The following is a 20110-nucleotide window of genomic DNA, read 5'->3' on the forward strand; positions in this document are numbered from 1 at the left end:
TTAGTAAGAAAACTACAAATAGGAAATTCACAGGAAAAGAAACCTGAAAGTCCAAGAAACCATGAAAAATTACTAATCAGGGGCTTCCCTGGTGGCGCAGTGGTTGAGAATCTGCCTGCCAATGCAGGGGACATGGGTTCGAGCCCTGGTCTGGGAAGATCCCACATGCTGCAGAGCAACTAGGCCCGTGAGCCACAATTACTGAGCCTGCGCGTCTGGAGCCTGTGCTCCGCAACAGGAGAGGCCGCGATAATGAGAGGCCCGCGCACCGCGATGAAGAGTGGCCCCCACTTGCCACAACTAGAGAAAGCCCTCGCACAGAAACGAAGACCCAACACAGCCATAAATCAAAAATAAATAAATAAAAATTAAAAAAAAAAAATTACTAATCAGGAAAATGCAATTAAAATGGCAAGATCCCATTTCACACCCATCAGATTGGCAAAAATTTAGAGGTTTGATAACATCAGTTTTAGAAGTCCAAAAAATATTGAATGAGTTAAACTGTGCCTGAGTTAACGAGTTAGCATACTGCTTGGCCCCTTGTATGTGCTATATAGACATTTGTTAAATAAGTACAAAGTACTTATTTGTGAGGATGTGGAACAACAGGGTGTCATACTTTGCTGGTGGAATGCAAATTTATGCAACCACTTCAGAGAGCTATTTGGCAATAAATGGTAAATTTGACAATAAGCACACTGTGACCCAACAGTATCTAGATTGTACCCCAGAACAAGGGTCAGCAAACATTTTCTATAATGGAACAGATAATAAATATTTTAGGCTTTGTGACCATGGGGAAAAATTAAAGATTTTATGTAGGTACTTATATAACCATTTAAAGTAACCATTTAAACCTTAGAGCAGGCAGCTTAGCCTGTAGAAAAGTAGATGGCAGGCCACATTTGGCCTGAGGGCTGTAGTTTGCCAGCCCCTGATCTAGTGAAACTGCTTCTCAAGTGCACAATATAACACATATAAGAGAACATTCATGGTAGCATTATATATAATAGTGGAAAATTGGAAATTGGAAATAACCTAAATGGCAAACAACGGGAGAATACAGAGTGTTGTATTCATATAATAGAATGAATAAATCTTAAAAAAGTACACATTTAACTAAAAAAAAAAAATTTTAAGGGTAGGTAAGTTATCATGTACATGAGATTTTTAAAACATTACATAAATATATTAATTATATACTATTTAATATACATATAGTAAAATAGTAAAAATGTGAAAGTGGATGATGAACACCAAAATTCAGGTTAGTGGTTATTCTGTGGAGTAAGGAAGGCTAGTCTATTTGTAGATTGGTACATCAGGGGCTTCAAATGCATCTGTATAATTTAAATGAAAATATGAGGCAATTATGGCAAAATTAAGATTTGATAACACTAGAAGGTGTTCATATGGGTGTTCATATCACATTTTTGGTGTTTGTCATGTTTAATAATAACAAATATTTTAATATGTTATTTTAAGTTTTATTTGGATGATTTGGTGAGCACTTTACAACCAAATGCTGACAACAAGATTTCTTGTCCACATTTGTATTTGTGATATGATTTAAGTTGATGCTAAACAGAACCACTTGAGTTTCTATGAGAAAAGAATAGAGATAGGATGAACACAGAAATTATGTGTTCCCGCCAGTATCACAGCATGCTCCTCAAATGACAGAACAGGTAAACATCATAGGAAAATTAAATCAGAATAAAGAGTAGTATAGACTTGATAAACTCAAGGAATCATATTTATGTAGTAAACAGTGTTTTGGCTTCAGTAAAAATCATTTTTCATATTCAATTAATGTTAATTTAAATTTTATTCATTTTATTTGGCTTATATTTAGTTTGTAAAATTATTTTTGTTTTATAGTTGGATAAAACTTTAAACATAAGGAGTTCACAGCTAGCTTTTGCTTTGTACATACTGAGTTACACTAGGTCTGTAAGAATGTTTTTCCTTTAAATGAATCTGTACATTTCCATTGAGTTAGCTCTCAACTGTGTAAAACAGTATGTTTTAGAGAGAGGAAGGGACTTCCCTGGCCGTCCAGTGGTTAAGATTTCGGCTTCCAATGCAGGGGGCGCAGGTTTGATCCCTCGTCAGGGAGCTAAGATCCCACATGCATTGCGGCCAAAAAACCAAAACATAAAACCGAAGCAATATTGTAACAAATTCAATAAAGACTTTAAAAATGGTCCACAGCAAAAAAAAAAAAAAAAAAAAAAAAAATCTTAGAGAGAGGGAAACACACCCATTAACAGTGGGATAGTGAGATTTGGGGTTTTTTTTTACTGTGATATTCTGCATTTTCCAAATTTTCTGTACTAATTACATGTTATTCTAACAATCAGAAAATAAACAGGGGCTTCCCTGGTGGCGCAATGGTTGAGAATCTGCCTGCCAATGCAGGGGACACGGGTTCGAGCCCTGGTCTGGGATGATCCCACATGCCACGGAGCAACTAGGCCCGTGAGCCACAATTACTGAGCCTGCGCGTCTGGAGCCTGTGCTCCGCAACAAGAGAGGCTGCGATAGTGAGAGGCCCGTGCACCGCGATGAAGAGTGGCCCCCGCTTGCCACAACTAGAGAAAGCCCTCGCACAGAAACGAAGACCTAACACAGCCATAAATAAATAAAAATAAATAATTAAAATAAATTAAAAAAAAAAAGAAAAGAAAATAAACAAAAGCTTGTTAAATACCATTTAGCTATGTTTAAGAGTTTTATACTTATGAGGGTCACTACTTTGTTAACCTTAGAACTAGAGTTCCCCTTATTAGATCCAAAATCTGTTCTCTGGTTCGTCATGAATCACTGTTACTCAAGACCAGACCCGGAAATATGACTAGACCCAGTAATATCTATTGTCTCACCTGAATGTCGAAGTGCAGAAAATCCTTGCTCATCTTCCCACTCCCAGGTTGGTTCACTCTTATTGTGCATGGAATGGAAGTTAGGAATTTCATGATGCCAGTCTATGTCTGTGCTGCTAATAAAATAAAAAATGATGAAGAACTTATTAAGGAATTTCTTAGAACTTGAATGAAATGAATATATTTCTAGAGATTTAAACCTTATTAGCTACCTTCCCATCCTTTCACTTTTCAGAAATAAATAGTGTTGTAAAGGGCTTATTGTTAAAAAGAATAATTTATTTTGCAAAATGAACAAGGCCATCTCTAGAATCTTGCAAGAACAAATTACTTGACTCTGCAATTTGACAAAAAATTTTTAAAGAGATGTGCAAATACATCTTTGCTCCACTAGCAGCATGCAACGTTTTCCAAATCACTACCAGATCTTCAAAAGAATCTGAAAGACACAGAGGTGAGAGAAAGAGCCATGCACATTCACCTGCTGGTGCAGTCTCCTGTGAGAGGGTCGCAGCTCCCGGCACAGTCACAAGGCCTGCAGCCATAGTCTCCGAAGCCCCAGTATCCCACCATACACCTGTCGCAATGTGGCCCTGCCACCCCAGGCTTGCAAGGGCAGTCACCGTTGCTGGGGTCACAGAAGGTCACTGAGCTGAAAGGAAGGACAGCTGATCCAACTGGATGACAGGAACACACTACAACAGAGAGGACACACGAGGACCAATGAGTGACCAGATTATCTGTGGAGATTAGGCCCAGCCATCCCAAACTGGCTTCCCTTCACCACACAGCGTATCTCTGAGGCTCCTCCTGTACCCACTTGGTGTATGCTCAATGAATGAAAGCTAATTAATGACAGATAAGAAGATGTCATCAGAAAAGCACATCTGCTGCTAAACCACCTAATTTATCCTAAAATTAAAGGTATTAAATATGAATGGCTTTTGTTTGGGGTGATGAGAATGAATCAACAAAGAAGGAGCAGTTAGTGAGAAAGGAAAAAAATCATGAGCTCATGGTGTCCTGGAAGCCAAAGTTTCAAGGAGGTGGACGACATCAACTGTGTTAAATGCTGACAGGTCCAAGAAGATGAGGACCAGGAATGGATCATTGTACTTGACAGCATGAAGACCACCGGTGTCCTTGACAGGAACAGTTTCAGTGTAACAGTGAGTGGCGAACCTCACTGAAGAAAACTCAGGAGAGAATGGGAATAGAGTAATCTGAGCATGAGAACAGACAACTGTGTTGTGAGCTTTTCTATAAGGGCACAGAAATGTGGTGGTAGCTAATACCGAATGGATATATGAACTGAAGTAAAGGTTTGAGTTTTTGTCTGTTTTGATTGTTTTAAGATGGGGGAAATTACAGCATGTTTGATGTTGATGGAAATGATCCAGTAGAAAGGGAAAAATTGACAGGTAGAAGAGAGATGGGAGAATTTTTAAAGGAATACTTGAGAGAGGAAAAAAAGGATGGGATTTGGTGTAGAGGAGGAGGTGTTGGACTTGGGTAGGAGCATGATTAGTTCATAGTAATAGGATAGAAGGCAGAGCATATGGATACAAATGCAGGGAAGTGAATAAATGCAGTGGTGGGAGCTGGTGGGATTTTTCTTCTGATTGCTTGTATTTTCTTTTCTTTCTTGGCTGTGCTGGGTCTTCGTTGCTGTGCCTGGGCTTTCTCTAGTTGCAGCAAGCAGGGGCTACTCTTCGTTGCGGTGTGTGGGCTTCTCATTGCGGTGGCTTCTTGTTGTGGAGCACGGGCTCCAGTAGTTGCGGCACGTGGGCTCAGTAGTTGCAGCGTGAGGGCTCTAGAGCATGCGGGCTTCAGTAGTTGTGGTGCATGGGCTCAATAGTTGCAGTGCGTGGGCTCAGTAGTTGTGGCGCATGGGCTTAGTTGCCCCGCAGCAATATGGGATCTTCCCGGACCAGGGATTGAACACGTGTCCCCTACATTGGCAGACAGATTCTTAACCACTGGACCACCAGGGGAGTCCCCTGATTGCTTGTATTTTCTGGATGAAATAGAAAGCAAGGTCATCAGGTGAGAGAGATGATGAAGAATGGGAGTGGGAGAGTGAATGAGACACTTAGGAAGTGAAATATAATTGCCAGCAGCATAAAGGCCACCTTTTGAGGTTAGTAGTCATCAATTTATAGTGACCCCAGATAAAATGATAGGTTGTTTCTCCACCGCTATACAACTGGGAGAGTTCAGGTTTGGTATAGGAAGAAAGCTTAATTTGATTTGTTGAATGTTTGTGTCCCCCCCTTCAAATTTTTATGTTGAAGCCTAATCCCCAATGTGATGGTATTTAGAGGTGGGGGGCCTTTAGGAGGTTTGGATACAATTTGGGGGAGATGAGATTGGTGCCCTTATAAGGGGATGAAGAATGCAGAGCTCTCTTCTGTGTGAAGGATGTGAAGCAACAACAGAGGTTGGCAGTCTGCAACCCAGAAGAGAGCTCTCACCAGAACTGGACCATGCTGGCACCATATTGCGGACTTCAACCTCCAGTTATTTCTCCAACTGTGGGAAATGAACGTTTATCTTTTAAGCCACCTAGTCTATGGTATTTTGTTATAGCAGCCTGTATGGGCTAAGACAGCTCCTCAGACTAGAATCTATAATCAGCCACTTCTGCAAGTCCTTTCTATTAATCAAAAGTCCTTCCTCTCAGCCCTCTCCCAACTCCTGCGATTGCCTACTGCTCAGTTTGACAGTCCCCAACACCTTCTTTGTTCATGGGCTAGCAAAAGTAGCTGAACAAAGTAAAAAAAGAATGTGCTTGTTGGGTTTATCACAAATTTGTGTACCCTAACCTCAGTAGGGCCCCCTAACTGATGCTCATTAGCCCTATTTATTCAATTGTCCCTGCCTATTTTTTTTAAATAAAATTCCTCACAGTGGGTGTCCCAAAATTTCTCCAGGCTTTTTAATTCACCCTAACCACTTGGTCTGAAGATTCTGATCCACTGATAAGGTCCTCAGGTAATCTTTTCTCCACCTCAAAATCTCTTTATCTTCAACTTTCCACGCTTTTCTCTAAGAATCAAATGAGAAAGCTGGAAGAGATCTTGCTTTATGGCCTTGTCTCTCACAAGCTCTGTGATTTTGGGCAAAAAATTTAACTTTTGTGAATGTCGGTTTCTTCATTTGGGTATCTACATTACACGGAGATTTGATGAGGATGAAACTATTATAAATGAAATTACTTCAGCAAGGTGCATAGCACAGAGTCAGACACCTGCCGGGCCAGCTCTTCCTTCTGAATCTTCTCAATTAACTTTCTAGGTCCCACTCCCTCCTTTATCCCCTTGGAAACTTACTCTATTGATTACTTTCTTTGTCATTAGAAGCTCTGGCTTCAATCTGGCTTCACATCAACTACTAACTGTGTGACTTCTGGCAAGATACCTAGCCTCTCGTTTTCTCAGTTTTCTCTTCTATAAAATGGAAAAGAGAACAATATCTACCCTCATACAGTTGTAAGGGTGAAAGGAGATCATGTATATAAAGCACTTAGTATAGTATGTAGCATATGGTTAATTAATAGTGAATTAAATAACTAATGAATTCATTAGATAATTCTTGTAGAAGTGTAGAGTCTATGCCTGTATAAGTTATGGTGACTCACGAATGTGAGTCAAGGAACTCATATCCGTGTGGGGGAAACAGAGGAATAAACAAAACATTTCCATAATCTGTGATTAGCACTCTAATAGAGCTCTGTAAGAGCACAGAGGAAGAGTGCACAGGCTGAGGGTCTCACATAGGATCCACAAAGGAGGGGTCATTTAGACATCTGAGTTGATCCTAAAAGATGAGTAGGAGTTTGCAAGGTGAAAAGGAGGGGAAGATAGGCAGTTGCTTATTTCAGCCTGTCTTTAGATTCTCTCCCCATTGCGTTTCTTTTAAATAATTTTAAAAATTTTTTAATTGTGGTAAAAAACACATACCATAAAATTTACCATCTTAACCATTTTTAAGTGTATGGTTCATCCTCAATGCATTTTATGTTTCTGCATTGTATGTGGAAGCTCTTCCTGCTTCCTGAAAACGTGAAACTCTTTCATGCCTCAGTGCCCCTGGCTGTGCCTGCATTGCCTTTACCTTTACCCTTCCTTGTCCCACGCCTTCCAGACAATTAACCACCCTCTCTTCTATGCTGCCTCTGTTCTTTGTATATATTTCTATTTTGTGTGTATCACAGTGCATTATTATTTATGTGCCTGTCTCCCTTATTACTGGACTCTGAACTCATTGACAGAAGGATCTTTATCTTCTTATTTTTGCTTTCTATGCCCCAGAACAGAGTCTGGTACATAGTAGATGCCCAAATAAGAATTTACGGAATTGACCTGAAGGACCTTCCAGGCTGTAGGAGTCATATGTGAAAGGGCCTATTTGGGGACTGTGAGAAGGTTAGTGTGTCTAGAGTGTACGTTGAGTGGAAAGCAGTTGGAGCTGGTGAGGCTGAAGAAAAAGCTATAGAGTTATGTTTGGAGCCAGATTGAGGCAGGGCCTAACCCAAGAAGCTGAATTTCGTCTTATGGGTATAAAGAATCATAGGAAGTAAAATGTTAAAAAAGCAGAATTATGACATGGTTATAATTTAATTTTGACAGTTACTTTGGCGTCATTGTGTGAAATAGACTGCAGTAGGGAGAGACTGATGGCAGAGAAACCAAAGAAATGAGAGAGAACAAGGAATTCGACTAAGACAGCAGATGAAGGAACGGGAGAAAAGGTTGGATGTGACAAATCATTTTTTTCTTAATAGTGAATTGATAGGGTTCAGAGGCCATCTGGATGAGGAGGAAGAATGCACTGTTGAGGGACAAACAGAAACTGAGGAAGATTTTAAGGTTTCTAGTTTATGAAAGTGAATGACTAGAGCAGGTTGGGATAGGTGAATCCATGTCGGGGTGGAGATAGGGAAGGGAGGGAGAAGATGGTGAGTTCAGGGTTAGACATGTTAAGTTTGAGATGTCTGAAGGATGCACTAATAAGTTATAATATGCAACTGGAAATAATAATCTGAAGTGTAGAAGAAGGATGGGGTCACAAATACAGTGTTGAGAGTTGTCAGCAGATGGGAATTGAAACTAGGAGGGATGGATGAGATTTCCCAGGGATAGTATATAGAGTGAGAAGGCAACCAAGGGTGGAACACTGGTCCAGGCAGTTAGAAGAGCAGTAACTTGTAAAGCAGATAAGGACCAGATAGAGAGTGAAAAGAATCAAGTAGGTGTTGCTATGGAAACCAAAGGATGAGAAAGTTTCAAGTGATTAACAATGTAAGACAACAGAATGAGTAAGTCACATAAGATTTATAATAGGACAGTAATGCTGTCAAACAGGAGGGTGTTGGTGACTTGTGAGAACAGAAGCTGAAGAAATGCAGGTATTGATGGTGTAGTACTCTGTTTAGATCTCTTTAATTTTGTTAAGCCTATAATCATTAGAGCAGTGGTTCTCAAACCAGCAGAAATGTGAGAAGTCTGCAAAAGTTCTTTACATCTTACATATGTGAAACACACCCTTCCTCTCCTCCCTTATGCTCTCCTTGGTTGAGAACCACTACAGTAAGGCCATGGAATATTGCCTTTTTTTTTTTTTTTTTTAAGCAAAAAGTATAAATTATCTTCTTGGGAGTATTCATTTATTTGCTTACTCAACCAACATGTGTTAGTTAATAATTCTAATGTTTATGAAGCATTTGTAGTTTACAAAACACAACTGCCCCTTAATCAAACATTTAAGATCCTTCATACTATGGCCTAGCCCACTTTTCCAGTCTTACTTTTCATGACTCTCTTGCCTATAGCCCTTATTCTAATCGAATGGGATGAATTCTTGCAGATAGCCTTTATTCTAATTAAATGAAACCCCAATCTTTCCTGTTCTGTACCTTTATTAATTTCAATAGGGAAATCTTTTCTCCTATATCTATCTTTCAAAATTCTACACGTCCTTTAAGATCTATTCAAGTGTCACCCCTAAAGTTGTCGCTGGAAGGGTGTGGTCAAAGCGAGTCAACCATTTGGAGTAGTGGAAGTGCTCAAGGTAGCAGCTCTGTTTGCACCTTTCTTGTAAAGACAGAGCTTCAAAACTGATATTCAGTGATATTCAGAAAAAAGATGCAGCACCCTTCCCTCTGCTACCCTCTCCCACCTCACCAGGTGTGAAGCCCAAAGCAGCCATTCCAGTTACCCATCTAATGGGCAAGTTTACCTTCTTTTAGAAGTCATTCCTTATTTCAGCACAGTTGAATATGATTTCATCCTTTCTTTGAAACCCTCTAGTGTTTTAAAAATAACATTTCTTCTTATAGCTCTGGTCACTTCTACTTTGCATTTCAGACAGTCAGATGTTTACTTTTCTCTGTCAAACCGGTATGTAAATTCCTTGAAGGTGAGCATGGGTCTCACCTATCCCCTGAAGGGTTTAGTGGAGGTAGACTTGGGTTCAACTCCTAGCTAAATTTTTACCTTTATGAGCCCCGCATTTCTATTTTACCAGGTGGTACTGAGAGTTAAATGAGACATAATGTATGTCCCTAGCACTTAACAGGCAATTATCAAATAGCAAATTATGGCTGCTCAAAAAAAGACTGTTTTTGTTTGTTTTTATTCTTATTCCTCTTCTGTGAAGTCTGTCTTCTTGATCTTTCCCTATTTTCTATTGGATTACTGTTCTAAAACAGACTGTTTAATTGAATTAAAAGGCAGTGATAAAAAAAAAAGTACTTACAAAGGGCAGAGGAGGAAAACACCATAATAGATTTTGTTTGAAAGGATAACAATGTGTGTGTTTGTTTAAGGCAGCATTTATTTATCTATTCACTTACTCAACAGACATTTAATGAGCATCTACTATGTGCTAAATACTGAACAAACTCCTAGGGATAAGACAGTCTTGGTCCTTAAAGAGATTCATAATTTAGAAGAATAATTATTACAAGATTAAAAAAAAACTTACCTAACGCAAGAGAGAAGTAAACATTTTGCTTCTAAAACACTGAATTTCTCAGGAGACCAGTTTTATTTTAATTCATACAGTTACAGTGATCGCTATTTCCACATTAAATCCTCTGATTTTTTTCTTTTGGTTGGGCCTCATTATGAAAACATTAGGCATTTTCTCTTAAGATAGCAAAGCACTTTTGATTTTTCATTTGTTTTTAATTAAATAATTTGGAGGTATTATATAATATGTAACATGAATGTATCAAAATGCTATGACTTTAAATTAAATCCCATAATCCAGTATAAACATTTCATCATTTTGATGGTGACTAAACCAATAGTTACTGTATCCCTCAGTTAAGTCAACTTGGTTCTTGACAGCAGACAGGGAGCCAGAAGAAAGACAATGTAGGACTCTCATCTATTATTATATGGTATTCCACCACCACCACCATTATCTTTTACTCTAATAGAAGATCCAATCCTTTCTAGGATTTGACCTCTCTGTACTGCCATGTATTTTATTTTATTTATTTATTTTTAAAATAAATTTATTTATTTTATTTTTGGCTGCGTTGGGTCTTCATTGCTGCGAGCAGGCTTTCTCTAGCTGCGGTGAGCAGGGGCCACTCTTCGTTGCGGTGTGCAGGCTTCTCATTGAAGTGGCTTCTCTTGTTGCGGAGCATGGGCTCTAGGTGCACAGGCTTCAGTAGTTGTATCTCACGGGTTCTAGAGCGCAGGCTCAGTAGTTGTGGCGCACGGGCTTAGTTGCTCCGCGGCATGTGGGATCTTCCTGGACCAGGGCTCGAACCCGTTTCCCCTGTGTTGGCAGGTGGATTCTCAACCACTGCGTCACAAGGGAAGCCCTGCCATATATTTTAAAACCTACACACATTTCAGGAATTGCCAGAGAAGAATGTGATTCTATCACATGTGCTAGTTGATTTCTGTCAATGTGACTTTTCACATAATTACAAGATAAAAATACCAGTTGGAAACTATGCAGAACTAGCTTCAGGCAGAAGGCCCTGACACCTTTCATGGCATACTTTTTCGGACTGCACACGGAGGCTTGCCTTGCATACCTATCTCTTGAAGTTTGTATGGCAGGCAATATCTGACACACATAACCTACATTTCTTATTTTCTTCCAAAATGGAAATATATTTTCTTCTTGCTTGGGGGGGAAAAAAAAGGTTCTTCTTCGATTCTGGTTCAGGTTCTGATCCTCCAACATATACTTCTTACCAGTTGTTGATTCTAAAATGCAACCCAAGCACTTACTTTTTATGCATTCATTATGATGAACGTCAAATTAGAACCCAACTGCAGTAACGTAAATCCTTGACTTCAGCTCTTTTTCCTTGTTAGACATAAAACCCAGTAGTAAAGATCGAACTAACATCATATACTATTATTCTAAACTTAATTATTTGTTTCATTACCACTTTTGGTGTATTCAGCTGTGGTAAATTGTTCTTGACAGCCAAAAATTGCCTGGTAACCAGATATGTTTAGAAACTATGTGGCTTACCTAGGTAGCAAATCATTACTGGAGTAATTATTACCACTACCCCTCAAAAGAAAATTTTCCCTAGGCTGCTCTCACATAATCATATTGGCAAAGCAAAATTATTAAAAATGTCATTTTAATTCCTCACTATTGTCACAAGATTTCTTTAATAATGAAAACACCTTATTTTAAACAGTATGTTCTCTACTGGTATGTCCTGTTATAAGAAAACATGACATAGTAATACAAAACTTCCAGAACAGATGAGATAGAGGAAATGGGTACTTAACAAAAGATTTCACAACAATTTTCCTTCAAATAATGAATTTAGATAATTGCTAAATGTTGTACAAATTTTACAGATATATATTTGTAATTACATCTATTTTGTGAAGTATTGTACCTCCATAGAGCATGCACAGAAAAGAGGACATGAGCTGCTTTTCTCCTAGGAAACATAACTATTAATGAAACAATGGATGAACACATTTTTAAATAACCTTGTGTATCTGTAAGGCTCTAAACTAATAATTGTTTCAATCGCAGAGGCTGACAACAAATACAGCTGTCTGGAAAGTACCTGTAATATCTCAGGAAGACAAAATAAAACAAAGGCAATGTAATAGTGTTGGTAAGGGCACAAACTTAGGAGTCAGACTAGAAGAGTTCAATTCTGGTTATGAGGCTTACTCCTTATATGACTGTGAAATTAACCCCCTCAAGTCTCCGTTTTCTCATTCATGAAGGAAGAGTAAAAATACCTAGGCTATAGAGTTGTTTGTGTGAGGACTAAATGAGATAGTGTATATGTGTAGCAATGTTTCAGGCATTTAGTGGTACCATATGCTTAGATAATAACTATTATTGTTATCTGGATGAAACATATTGGTTTTAAAATGTCCATCATTCATTCATTCATTCATTATACCTTTACCAAAGAGTTCTTGAGCTTTAGTGTTAACATGAATTATGCTAGGGGCTGAAGATACAAAGACAAATACAGTCATATCTCTTCAGAGAGGGAAGAGAGATATGCAAATAAATAATTACAGGGCAGTAAATGTTAAAACAGAGGTAGACCAGGGTGCATGGAAACACAGAGGAAAGAATAATAACTGCCTCATTATAGATATGGGTTGTTTTTTAAGGAAATTAATGATCTAACTGGCTTTCAAAATAGGCTGAAATTCCTTGCTTTGCACCTGTGAGGAATTGGTGGCAAACAGCTCTCTTGACTAATCTAAATCCTATAGAATTAGGTTACTCTTTTGTTACATGTTCCTTTCTCTGCTTAAAAAAAAAATTAATCGGCTATTACTCTCATTTTTTGGATCACAGTATGTTGAGAAAAAGTAGGGTATTATCTATGATCCTGCTGCTTATAGGGATATACCCTGCCATGGAATGTAGGACAAAAGTCACAGCTGTCAATCTACATGAACATAATAAGCATGTAAACATGGGTACAAAATGGCCAGGAACATAATGGAAGAGTTATGGCTTCCTTTATTTTGATGGGGTTGCTAAAGCCTTTGGTGGTAGAGTCGCAGGAGACCACTGCTGCCTTTTCATCTTTATTCCCACCTTCACTTGAGCTCTATGAGTCTGCACATCTTTCACTCAGAGAGTGATCCACAGTGCCAAGTGTGCAGGAGAAACAGCCTGCTGAGTTTAGCGTCTCACCTTTTTTAAATTGCCAGAACTCATTAGTATTACCTGATGGCTCTAGCTTTTGCCATTTTATTAGTAAAAGCTATACTTGGAGCAAAATACCCTGAAAGTATTTGCTCCTGACTTATCTTTTCTAAAAACAGAACTCAAAGTTCAAGGCCCTCAGCTGGGAAAGAAGCTGCTCGTCAAGCCCTTTCACCACTGCTCAGCGGCCACTCCTTCAGCTGCGCCTCCCAGCCTCCCAACATTGTTTTCTCCTGCAAAGGCCAAGGCCCTACAGAATTTCTGATGGAGAATTTTTAATATCAAAGCCATTTTGAAAGCTGTCCAGCTTCCTGCCGAGGTTCTTAGAAGGAACAGAAGATGACTTTGAGATGTAGCTCCAAACAGAAGGAGACAGTATGAACTGTCATTACTATATTAAGTGTGAAGTTAAATGTTAGATAAAATGAAGTCTTCTACCTTTTTTTGGCATTATTTTCTCCTTCTACTATCAACTGTTTTTTTTTTTTTTTTTTTTGCTAGTGGATGGATAGCTACAAATAATAAAGAAAAAACTGTAAATGAACTTTACTCAAAGACAATATGGTTTACCCCTTTACTCTCCTAAGGAGCATCTTTCTATTCATCCTTTAAATGTTATATACATTGTATTCAAAGATAGCTAGTTCCACAATATTCAAGGTATATGTTAATTTCAAAAAAAAACACTAGAATAAATTTAATAAGAAAATAATCTAAATTAGGATTTGCCTATCAGTTACTGAAATGCAATGTCTCCTGAACTGTACATCCCACACAAAAGAAAGCGATCCATTTATGCATGAGATCTATTCATTCTTGCCTCTATTGAATGCTTTTTAAAAATAAATATGAGGTATATAACTGTATTTCCTATCTGTCTTCTATAAGCTTTTAAATGGGTAATGCAAATAAATACAAAAGTCATGCCCTTTAAAAAAATTTTTTAAATTCAATTGTTTGGATGTATTCCCACTGAATTTTTATTTTATTTATTTACTTATTTTTGGCCACACCACGCAGCATGCAGAATCTTAGTTCCCCTACCAGGGATCAAACCGTGCCCTCTGCAGTGGAAGCACACAGTCTTAAGCACTGGACCACCAGGGACGTCCCAATGCCCTTTATTTTTAATGCTTTACTATGTGACCACTGCTCAGACCCTCAATTTGATTTCTGTATTATTCCTTTCCTGTTTACTAGTTGTAACTGAGCCAGTTATTTCTGAGTATATCTAAGAGATCTTAGCAAGCTAAATAGCCGATTTTATATTCCTGGGTTGCTACTTTAGTTAAAATTGAAGAAAGTACTTTTGAGTGTACAGACAAATTTTACTATGGGAAAACTTTTTAGTATAATTTTGGACAATGTATTTTGCTTTGGAGAATTTGGTTTGATCATACACCATTATCTTTTTGTTGAAGACAGCCTTCTATATTCCCAGGCCACTCAGGTACCACTCAGGTGCCTAGTTCCTAGCTAGGCATCTAGTGAGAAACTGGGGTCATCTCTAACTCCTTTTTCCTTTGGAGAAAGAATTCCTATTGACTCCATTTATCTGCATGGAACTGATGGGTTAGCCGCTGCTAGATTCTGTCATGGTACCCTTTTCTTCTTAATACTTAATGCAGTTTTTAATTTACATATTTACTTGGGTAAATTTATTTATAGTTTGTTCCCATGGGGTTAGGGACTGTTTTGTTGTATATACCGTGAATAGGATAGGGCTGCCACATGATAGGCACTGAGTAAATCTGTGTTGAGTTTTTTAAAAATGGATTAATTATAGCCAGTTAATAGATATTTCTTAATGACTGATGGTCTTCTGGCCTCCAATGTAACTTTGTTATGATTTTTCGCCTCATTGCTGTCTCTATAGTACATTGTGAAGGCCTAGAAGGTAGGGGCCATGTCTTTTCATCTCTGTATCCCCAAAACCTAGGACCATGACTGACCCATTTTCAGAACTTAATCTCTGTTGAATGAATGTGCCTCTCAATGAGCAACAACCAGGAAATGATTTTATGTTTTGATGAACCTCCTAAAAGGCTCATACTATTTCTTTTACAGGTTTTTAGTATCTTAGCATCATAGCATTGCAACACTAAGATATTAGAAACAGAAGAAACACAGCAAATTCATAAAAAACTGAAATGGTCCAACAGAACAGAATATTCTGAATCTTCCCAGTGCAAGACTGTTCCCTGCATGAGTGCAAGACTGTTTCCTACATTTAATGCTACACTCAGTCAAGTATTATTATTTATTATTTGTAAGAAAAGTTCTTTATTCTAACTCTGTGGGAGACATTCCCTACCCATAAATGCCTCTCACTGGCAGCAAAACATTTTTTTTCACATTAATCAATCTGAAATTCCTTTCCTCACTTTCATCCAATTATATCTAATTATGACTCTTTGTTCTAGGAAAGTTAAATTATTCTTTGCCCCTCCCTATGTCCCCTTATACCTTTCAAGTATATGTAAAAAGTTGTTGTATTCTCCCTGAGCAGTTTACTAGTTGATCTGAGAATATTTATCTTCTTTCATATTTATTCATTAGCATCTCTCTTTTCCTGATTGTTTTGTTGGTCTATTTGAAGCACTCTCCATTTACCTCCACCTTTCTTATACTAAGATTCCTTAAGATAAATACAGTTCTTAAGATCCAAGAATACAAGTGTGTGTGTGTGTGTATATATTTATGTATATATATATATTTATGTATATATATATATATATATAAAATTTCCAATTATTTCTGCCTTTGTTTACTCATTTTGTTTTCATCAGTTAGGTCACAGTATGGAATCAAGTTCTTCAGATCTTTATAGGTCTTTGGATCAAAGTCTTTGGGGTCTTTGGATGCAGTTTTTAATTTACATATTTACTTGGGTAAATTTATTTATAGTTTGTTCCCATGGGGTTAGGGACTGTTTTGTTGTATATATACCGTGAATAGGATAGGGCTGCCACATGATAGGCACTGAGTAAATCTGTGTTGAGTTTTTTAAAAATGGATTAATTATAGCCAGTTAATAGATATTTCTTAATGACTGATGGTCTTCTGGCCTCAGTCAAATCTGGGTTCAAATCTCTGCCTCTGACCAGCTGTGCGAACTTGGACAAATTATGTAGTCAATTTAAGCCTTGGTGTCCTCATTTATAAAATACAAAAGACACCACCTAACTCGTAAAGATTGCTAAATGAGATAACTTATGTAAATTGCCCAGCACAGTGTCTGACCTATAATAGCCACTCAACAAATGCTCGTTCTCTTCTGTATACCCCATCTAGTTTTGTCTAGGGTTTCTGAGAGTTTAGATATTTTATAATTATTTGCTTGATTATTTAGTGCTTCTTCTCATCAAATGCAGAATAGCATATTATTGATTTATTCAGTGAACTGTTCTGGAGACATTTTAGAGAATTCCATGACCTCTCCCACTTCTCTTCCCAAATTTGACTGACTTTTATTATTCATCAGTTCATAAAATGTCTCCTTTTTGTGGTGAATTTTAATGTTACTTAATCTTTTTAAAGGATAGTCCTAGTATGATTATTACATTATGATAATGTGTATTTTACCTAGCTCTTTCACTTCTTAACCTTCTGGTTTTACATCCTAGATTCTTTTAAAACCGAGATTAAAGTTTCCCAACTCTTATTGCCAAGTCACTGTTCTATTTAAAGTTTGCTTTTCAAAAACATTTACTTCATATTGGTTCTATGCTGGAATCATTCACAGTTGCTTCCAAAATAAAACAAAGATGTCTATGTTGTTTATATGACATAAGATGAATTCATGTGGATTTGCTAAAACTACAATTTGAAAGAAAAAGCCCACTGAGCTACTACTGGAAGAAATGTCAATGACCCTTGGGGAACAATTCTTTTCTGAGATGGACTGGAATACAGGCACAAGAATGAAAAATGGAAGGTGATATTGTGATAAGGTATTCTGGATTTGATTAATTTAACAATTTTACTTCAAAGACAATTTGAAGGTAAAGAATAACCATGCTAAAGGTAGAATGAAATAATTGTTAAATAGAGGTACAAGCAGAGAGAGACAGTGATTCTTCTTGGGACCATGTTGAGAAGGTGATATCTGAGTAGACTGTGAGGGATGGAAAGATGGTCTGCGGCAAGATAGTCACCCATTCAAGGCACTTGTATTTCCATCAGTTGAACAGTTTTCATCTAAGCCAGAAAGAAGAAAGAAGAAATAAAAAGCAAGAAGGAACACAAGAGAGATTTGAATGGATGACAGAACTCTTTCTTTACAGAGATAGCTTGCTACTTAGGGTAATGGTAACCAAGTAACCAGACAGTATCTTGGTAAACATTTGGTTTAGGTTTTAGGGCAGAGGGAATAAGTTTATTTTTATTCACTCTCTGCTAAAAGGCAGTTGACTACATTTATTTTGTCCCACCAGGGAAGAAGGAAGGGCATGTCAGTTCTTCAAGAGGTTGTTTACTCTGACAGAGAATGAATGATACTTTCTTTTCCATTTGCTGATTTTTCTTTAGATGTAGAAAGAGACTATGCAATAGTTAAAAATATGTCTTGACATAAAAGTCAATTCATTTGTTGTAAAGTAACTAACTGGCTATTTCCCAAAAAGAGAACTAATTCTGTTCTACAAAGCATTTCTTCAAACATCTGTTTCAATCCACGTGTCCCACTAAAGGAAGGGACATTTTCTATAGAAAAATGTCATGGATTAGCTGTCAATATTCCATACCCAATCAATTTCCCACCCGTTGAACATTTAACATATCCTTTGGTGTTAAAAGAATAGTGAAGCGGGGGAGGATGGGACTTCATGAAGTACTGGATTCAATATTTATTTAAATACCAACATAACATACTTATACTAGTTTAATGCTATGTTCTGGAATATAAACATGGAAGTAAAAGTAAATTGTCAATGTAGTGATAAGCTAATTTTATTATAAATTCCAATCTCATTATAATAATTCACTTTAAAGTATGAGGTATTTATGGTAAATAAATCTGTATACTATGAATAAGGGAGTCCTCTGAATGGAATTGCTTGGTATTTATTTTGAAACTGTTACATGAAAAACAGACATCCTAGAATTCTTCCAGAAATTTTCTTGGAGAAAAGCAGTGGTTCTGAGTTAGACAGTCTTACGTGGGAGAAGATAATTGAATGAATGCTTACCAGCATTTATATCTATCACTGAGTCAGGAAAAACATGTCTAGCCAGAGTTTTAGTAATCCTTTAGGACTTTCCACCAGAGATATGGCTAATTCAGGGAGTGGATTAAGTTATAGATGATAATTAGCTCAAAATCTTTGATCCAAGGATGAAAGTGAACAGAGTTCACACTAGAAACAGGAATAGTATGTGTAGTGGTTCTCACATGCTAGTCTGGAGACCAAAAGGCTGAGTCAGAATCACCAATGATGCTTTTTAAAATAAAATACATATTTCTGTCTCCATCCCTGTTGGAGATTCTGATTCAGCAGATCTAGGGCAGGGCTCTGAGATTTCATATTTCAGCAAGTTTTTCCAAGCGATTCTGATCCACATACAGGTTTGGGAACCAGTGACTAGATAGCGACAGTGCTTGAGATCAGATGAGGGGGCTGTGAAAGTGGAAGCCAGACTTTGTTCAAAGGAGAGAAACCATCCCACTTTTGGTTTAGAGTCTGAGTTCCTGATATTAAAAATATATATATGGTAGCTTGAAATAGGCCACGGTGGGAATATTTATTTATTTATAATATTTATTATTTATTTATTTATTTGGCTGCGCCGGGTCTTAGTTGCGGCACGTGGGATCTTCATTGCCGCGTGTGGGGTCTTTGTTGCGGCATTCAGGATCTTTTAGTTGTGGCATGTGGGATCTTTAGTTGCAGCATGCTAACTCTTAGTTGTGGCATGCATGTAGGACCTAGTTCCCTGACCAGGGATCGAACCTGGGTCCCCTGCATTGGGAGTGTGGAGTCTTAACCCTGGACCACCAGGGAAGTCCCCATGGTAGGAATATTTAAACCATAGAAATTGACCAGTGCTACAAATCAGGGCTTTCTCCCCCCTAGAAAGCCAGCGTGCCACGTCCAGTAGGATTATTCTATTTTTAATATGCTTGCCATAGGAAAATCTACTTAGGTTATAGGCTACTAAAGGCACATAAGTGACTTTAAAGATTTCAAGTGAGCTACTCTAGAAGAAGCTTCTCTTATTTATTTATTTAATTTATTTTTTTATACAGCAGGTTCTTATTAGTTATCCATTTTATACATATTAGTGTATATATGTCAATCCCAATCTCCCAGTTCATCCCCCCCCACCCCCACCCCACACACACCCGCCACTTTCCCCCCTTGGTGTCCATACGTTTGTTCTCTACATCTGTGTAGAAGAGACTTCTCTTTTAGAACAAAGAGACAGTATTCCTCCAAGTGTCTCAGTACACAGTGATAGTTATATTTCTCATGTACCTTAACAACCAGTTTGCACCTCCATTCTGCTCTCAGCCCTAGATTCAGCTGGAGAGATTCACGTTGTCTCTTGTGTTTATAGACGTTAAATGCACTGTCCTTAAACAAATTTTTTTTTCTGAGTTGTAGAAATAAATTCAGTTTCAATGATCTTCACTAGTCTTAAAAAAAAACAAACAACATCTCTAAAATCCTCAGAAGTAACTTCTTGACTATGAAAATGTGTAGTTGATTGTTTGGGACCACAGTTGACTCTAGTTAAGGTTAAAATAAAGAGAAAGTGAGAACAGAGATGATTTAATTTCTCACAGGAATAAATCTATTGGCTAGTAGATTTGGTTCAGGGCCCTGTTTATTCAGCTTTGGTGAACTTATGGCCATTAACTAAAAGTGTACACATAAGGACCATAGTATTTAGCATGATGTTTGTCAGGAGGAAAAAAATAGCCTAGAACATCCATGGGGCCAATAAGTCCTTGGCTTATTTGGCAGGGAACTAGCTACCTAACTGTGAATAGAGTCCCAAGAATAATGTCACCAATATTTGTTGAATGAATTAATGTG

The 20110-nt window shown here is 37.7% G+C and overlaps 1 protein-coding gene across 2 annotated transcripts in view; it reads right to left on the minus strand.

The window, feature by feature from the left end:
- NTN4 (netrin 4) overlaps positions 1-20110 on the minus strand; it is a 110702-nt gene that overhangs the window by 14360 nt on the left and 76232 nt on the right. The window contains exons 6-7 of one of the 2 annotated variants that reach the window (XM_036867214.1): positions 3370-3583; positions 2889-3001 (exon numbers count right to left, since the gene is read on the minus strand). In XM_036867214.1, coding sequence (XP_036723109.1) covers positions 2889-3001; positions 3370-3583 — 327 coding nt within the window. Of the gene's footprint in view, positions 1-2888; positions 3005-3369; positions 3584-20110 lie in introns of both variants that reach the window. The other variant, XM_036867212.1, reaches the window with a different exon arrangement.

This window comes from Balaenoptera musculus, chromosome 10 (genome assembly GCF_009873245.2).
Source record: "Balaenoptera musculus isolate JJ_BM4_2016_0621 chromosome 10, mBalMus1.pri.v3, whole genome shotgun sequence".
Lineage (NCBI taxonomy): Eukaryota > Metazoa > Chordata > Mammalia > Artiodactyla > Balaenopteridae > Balaenoptera > Balaenoptera musculus.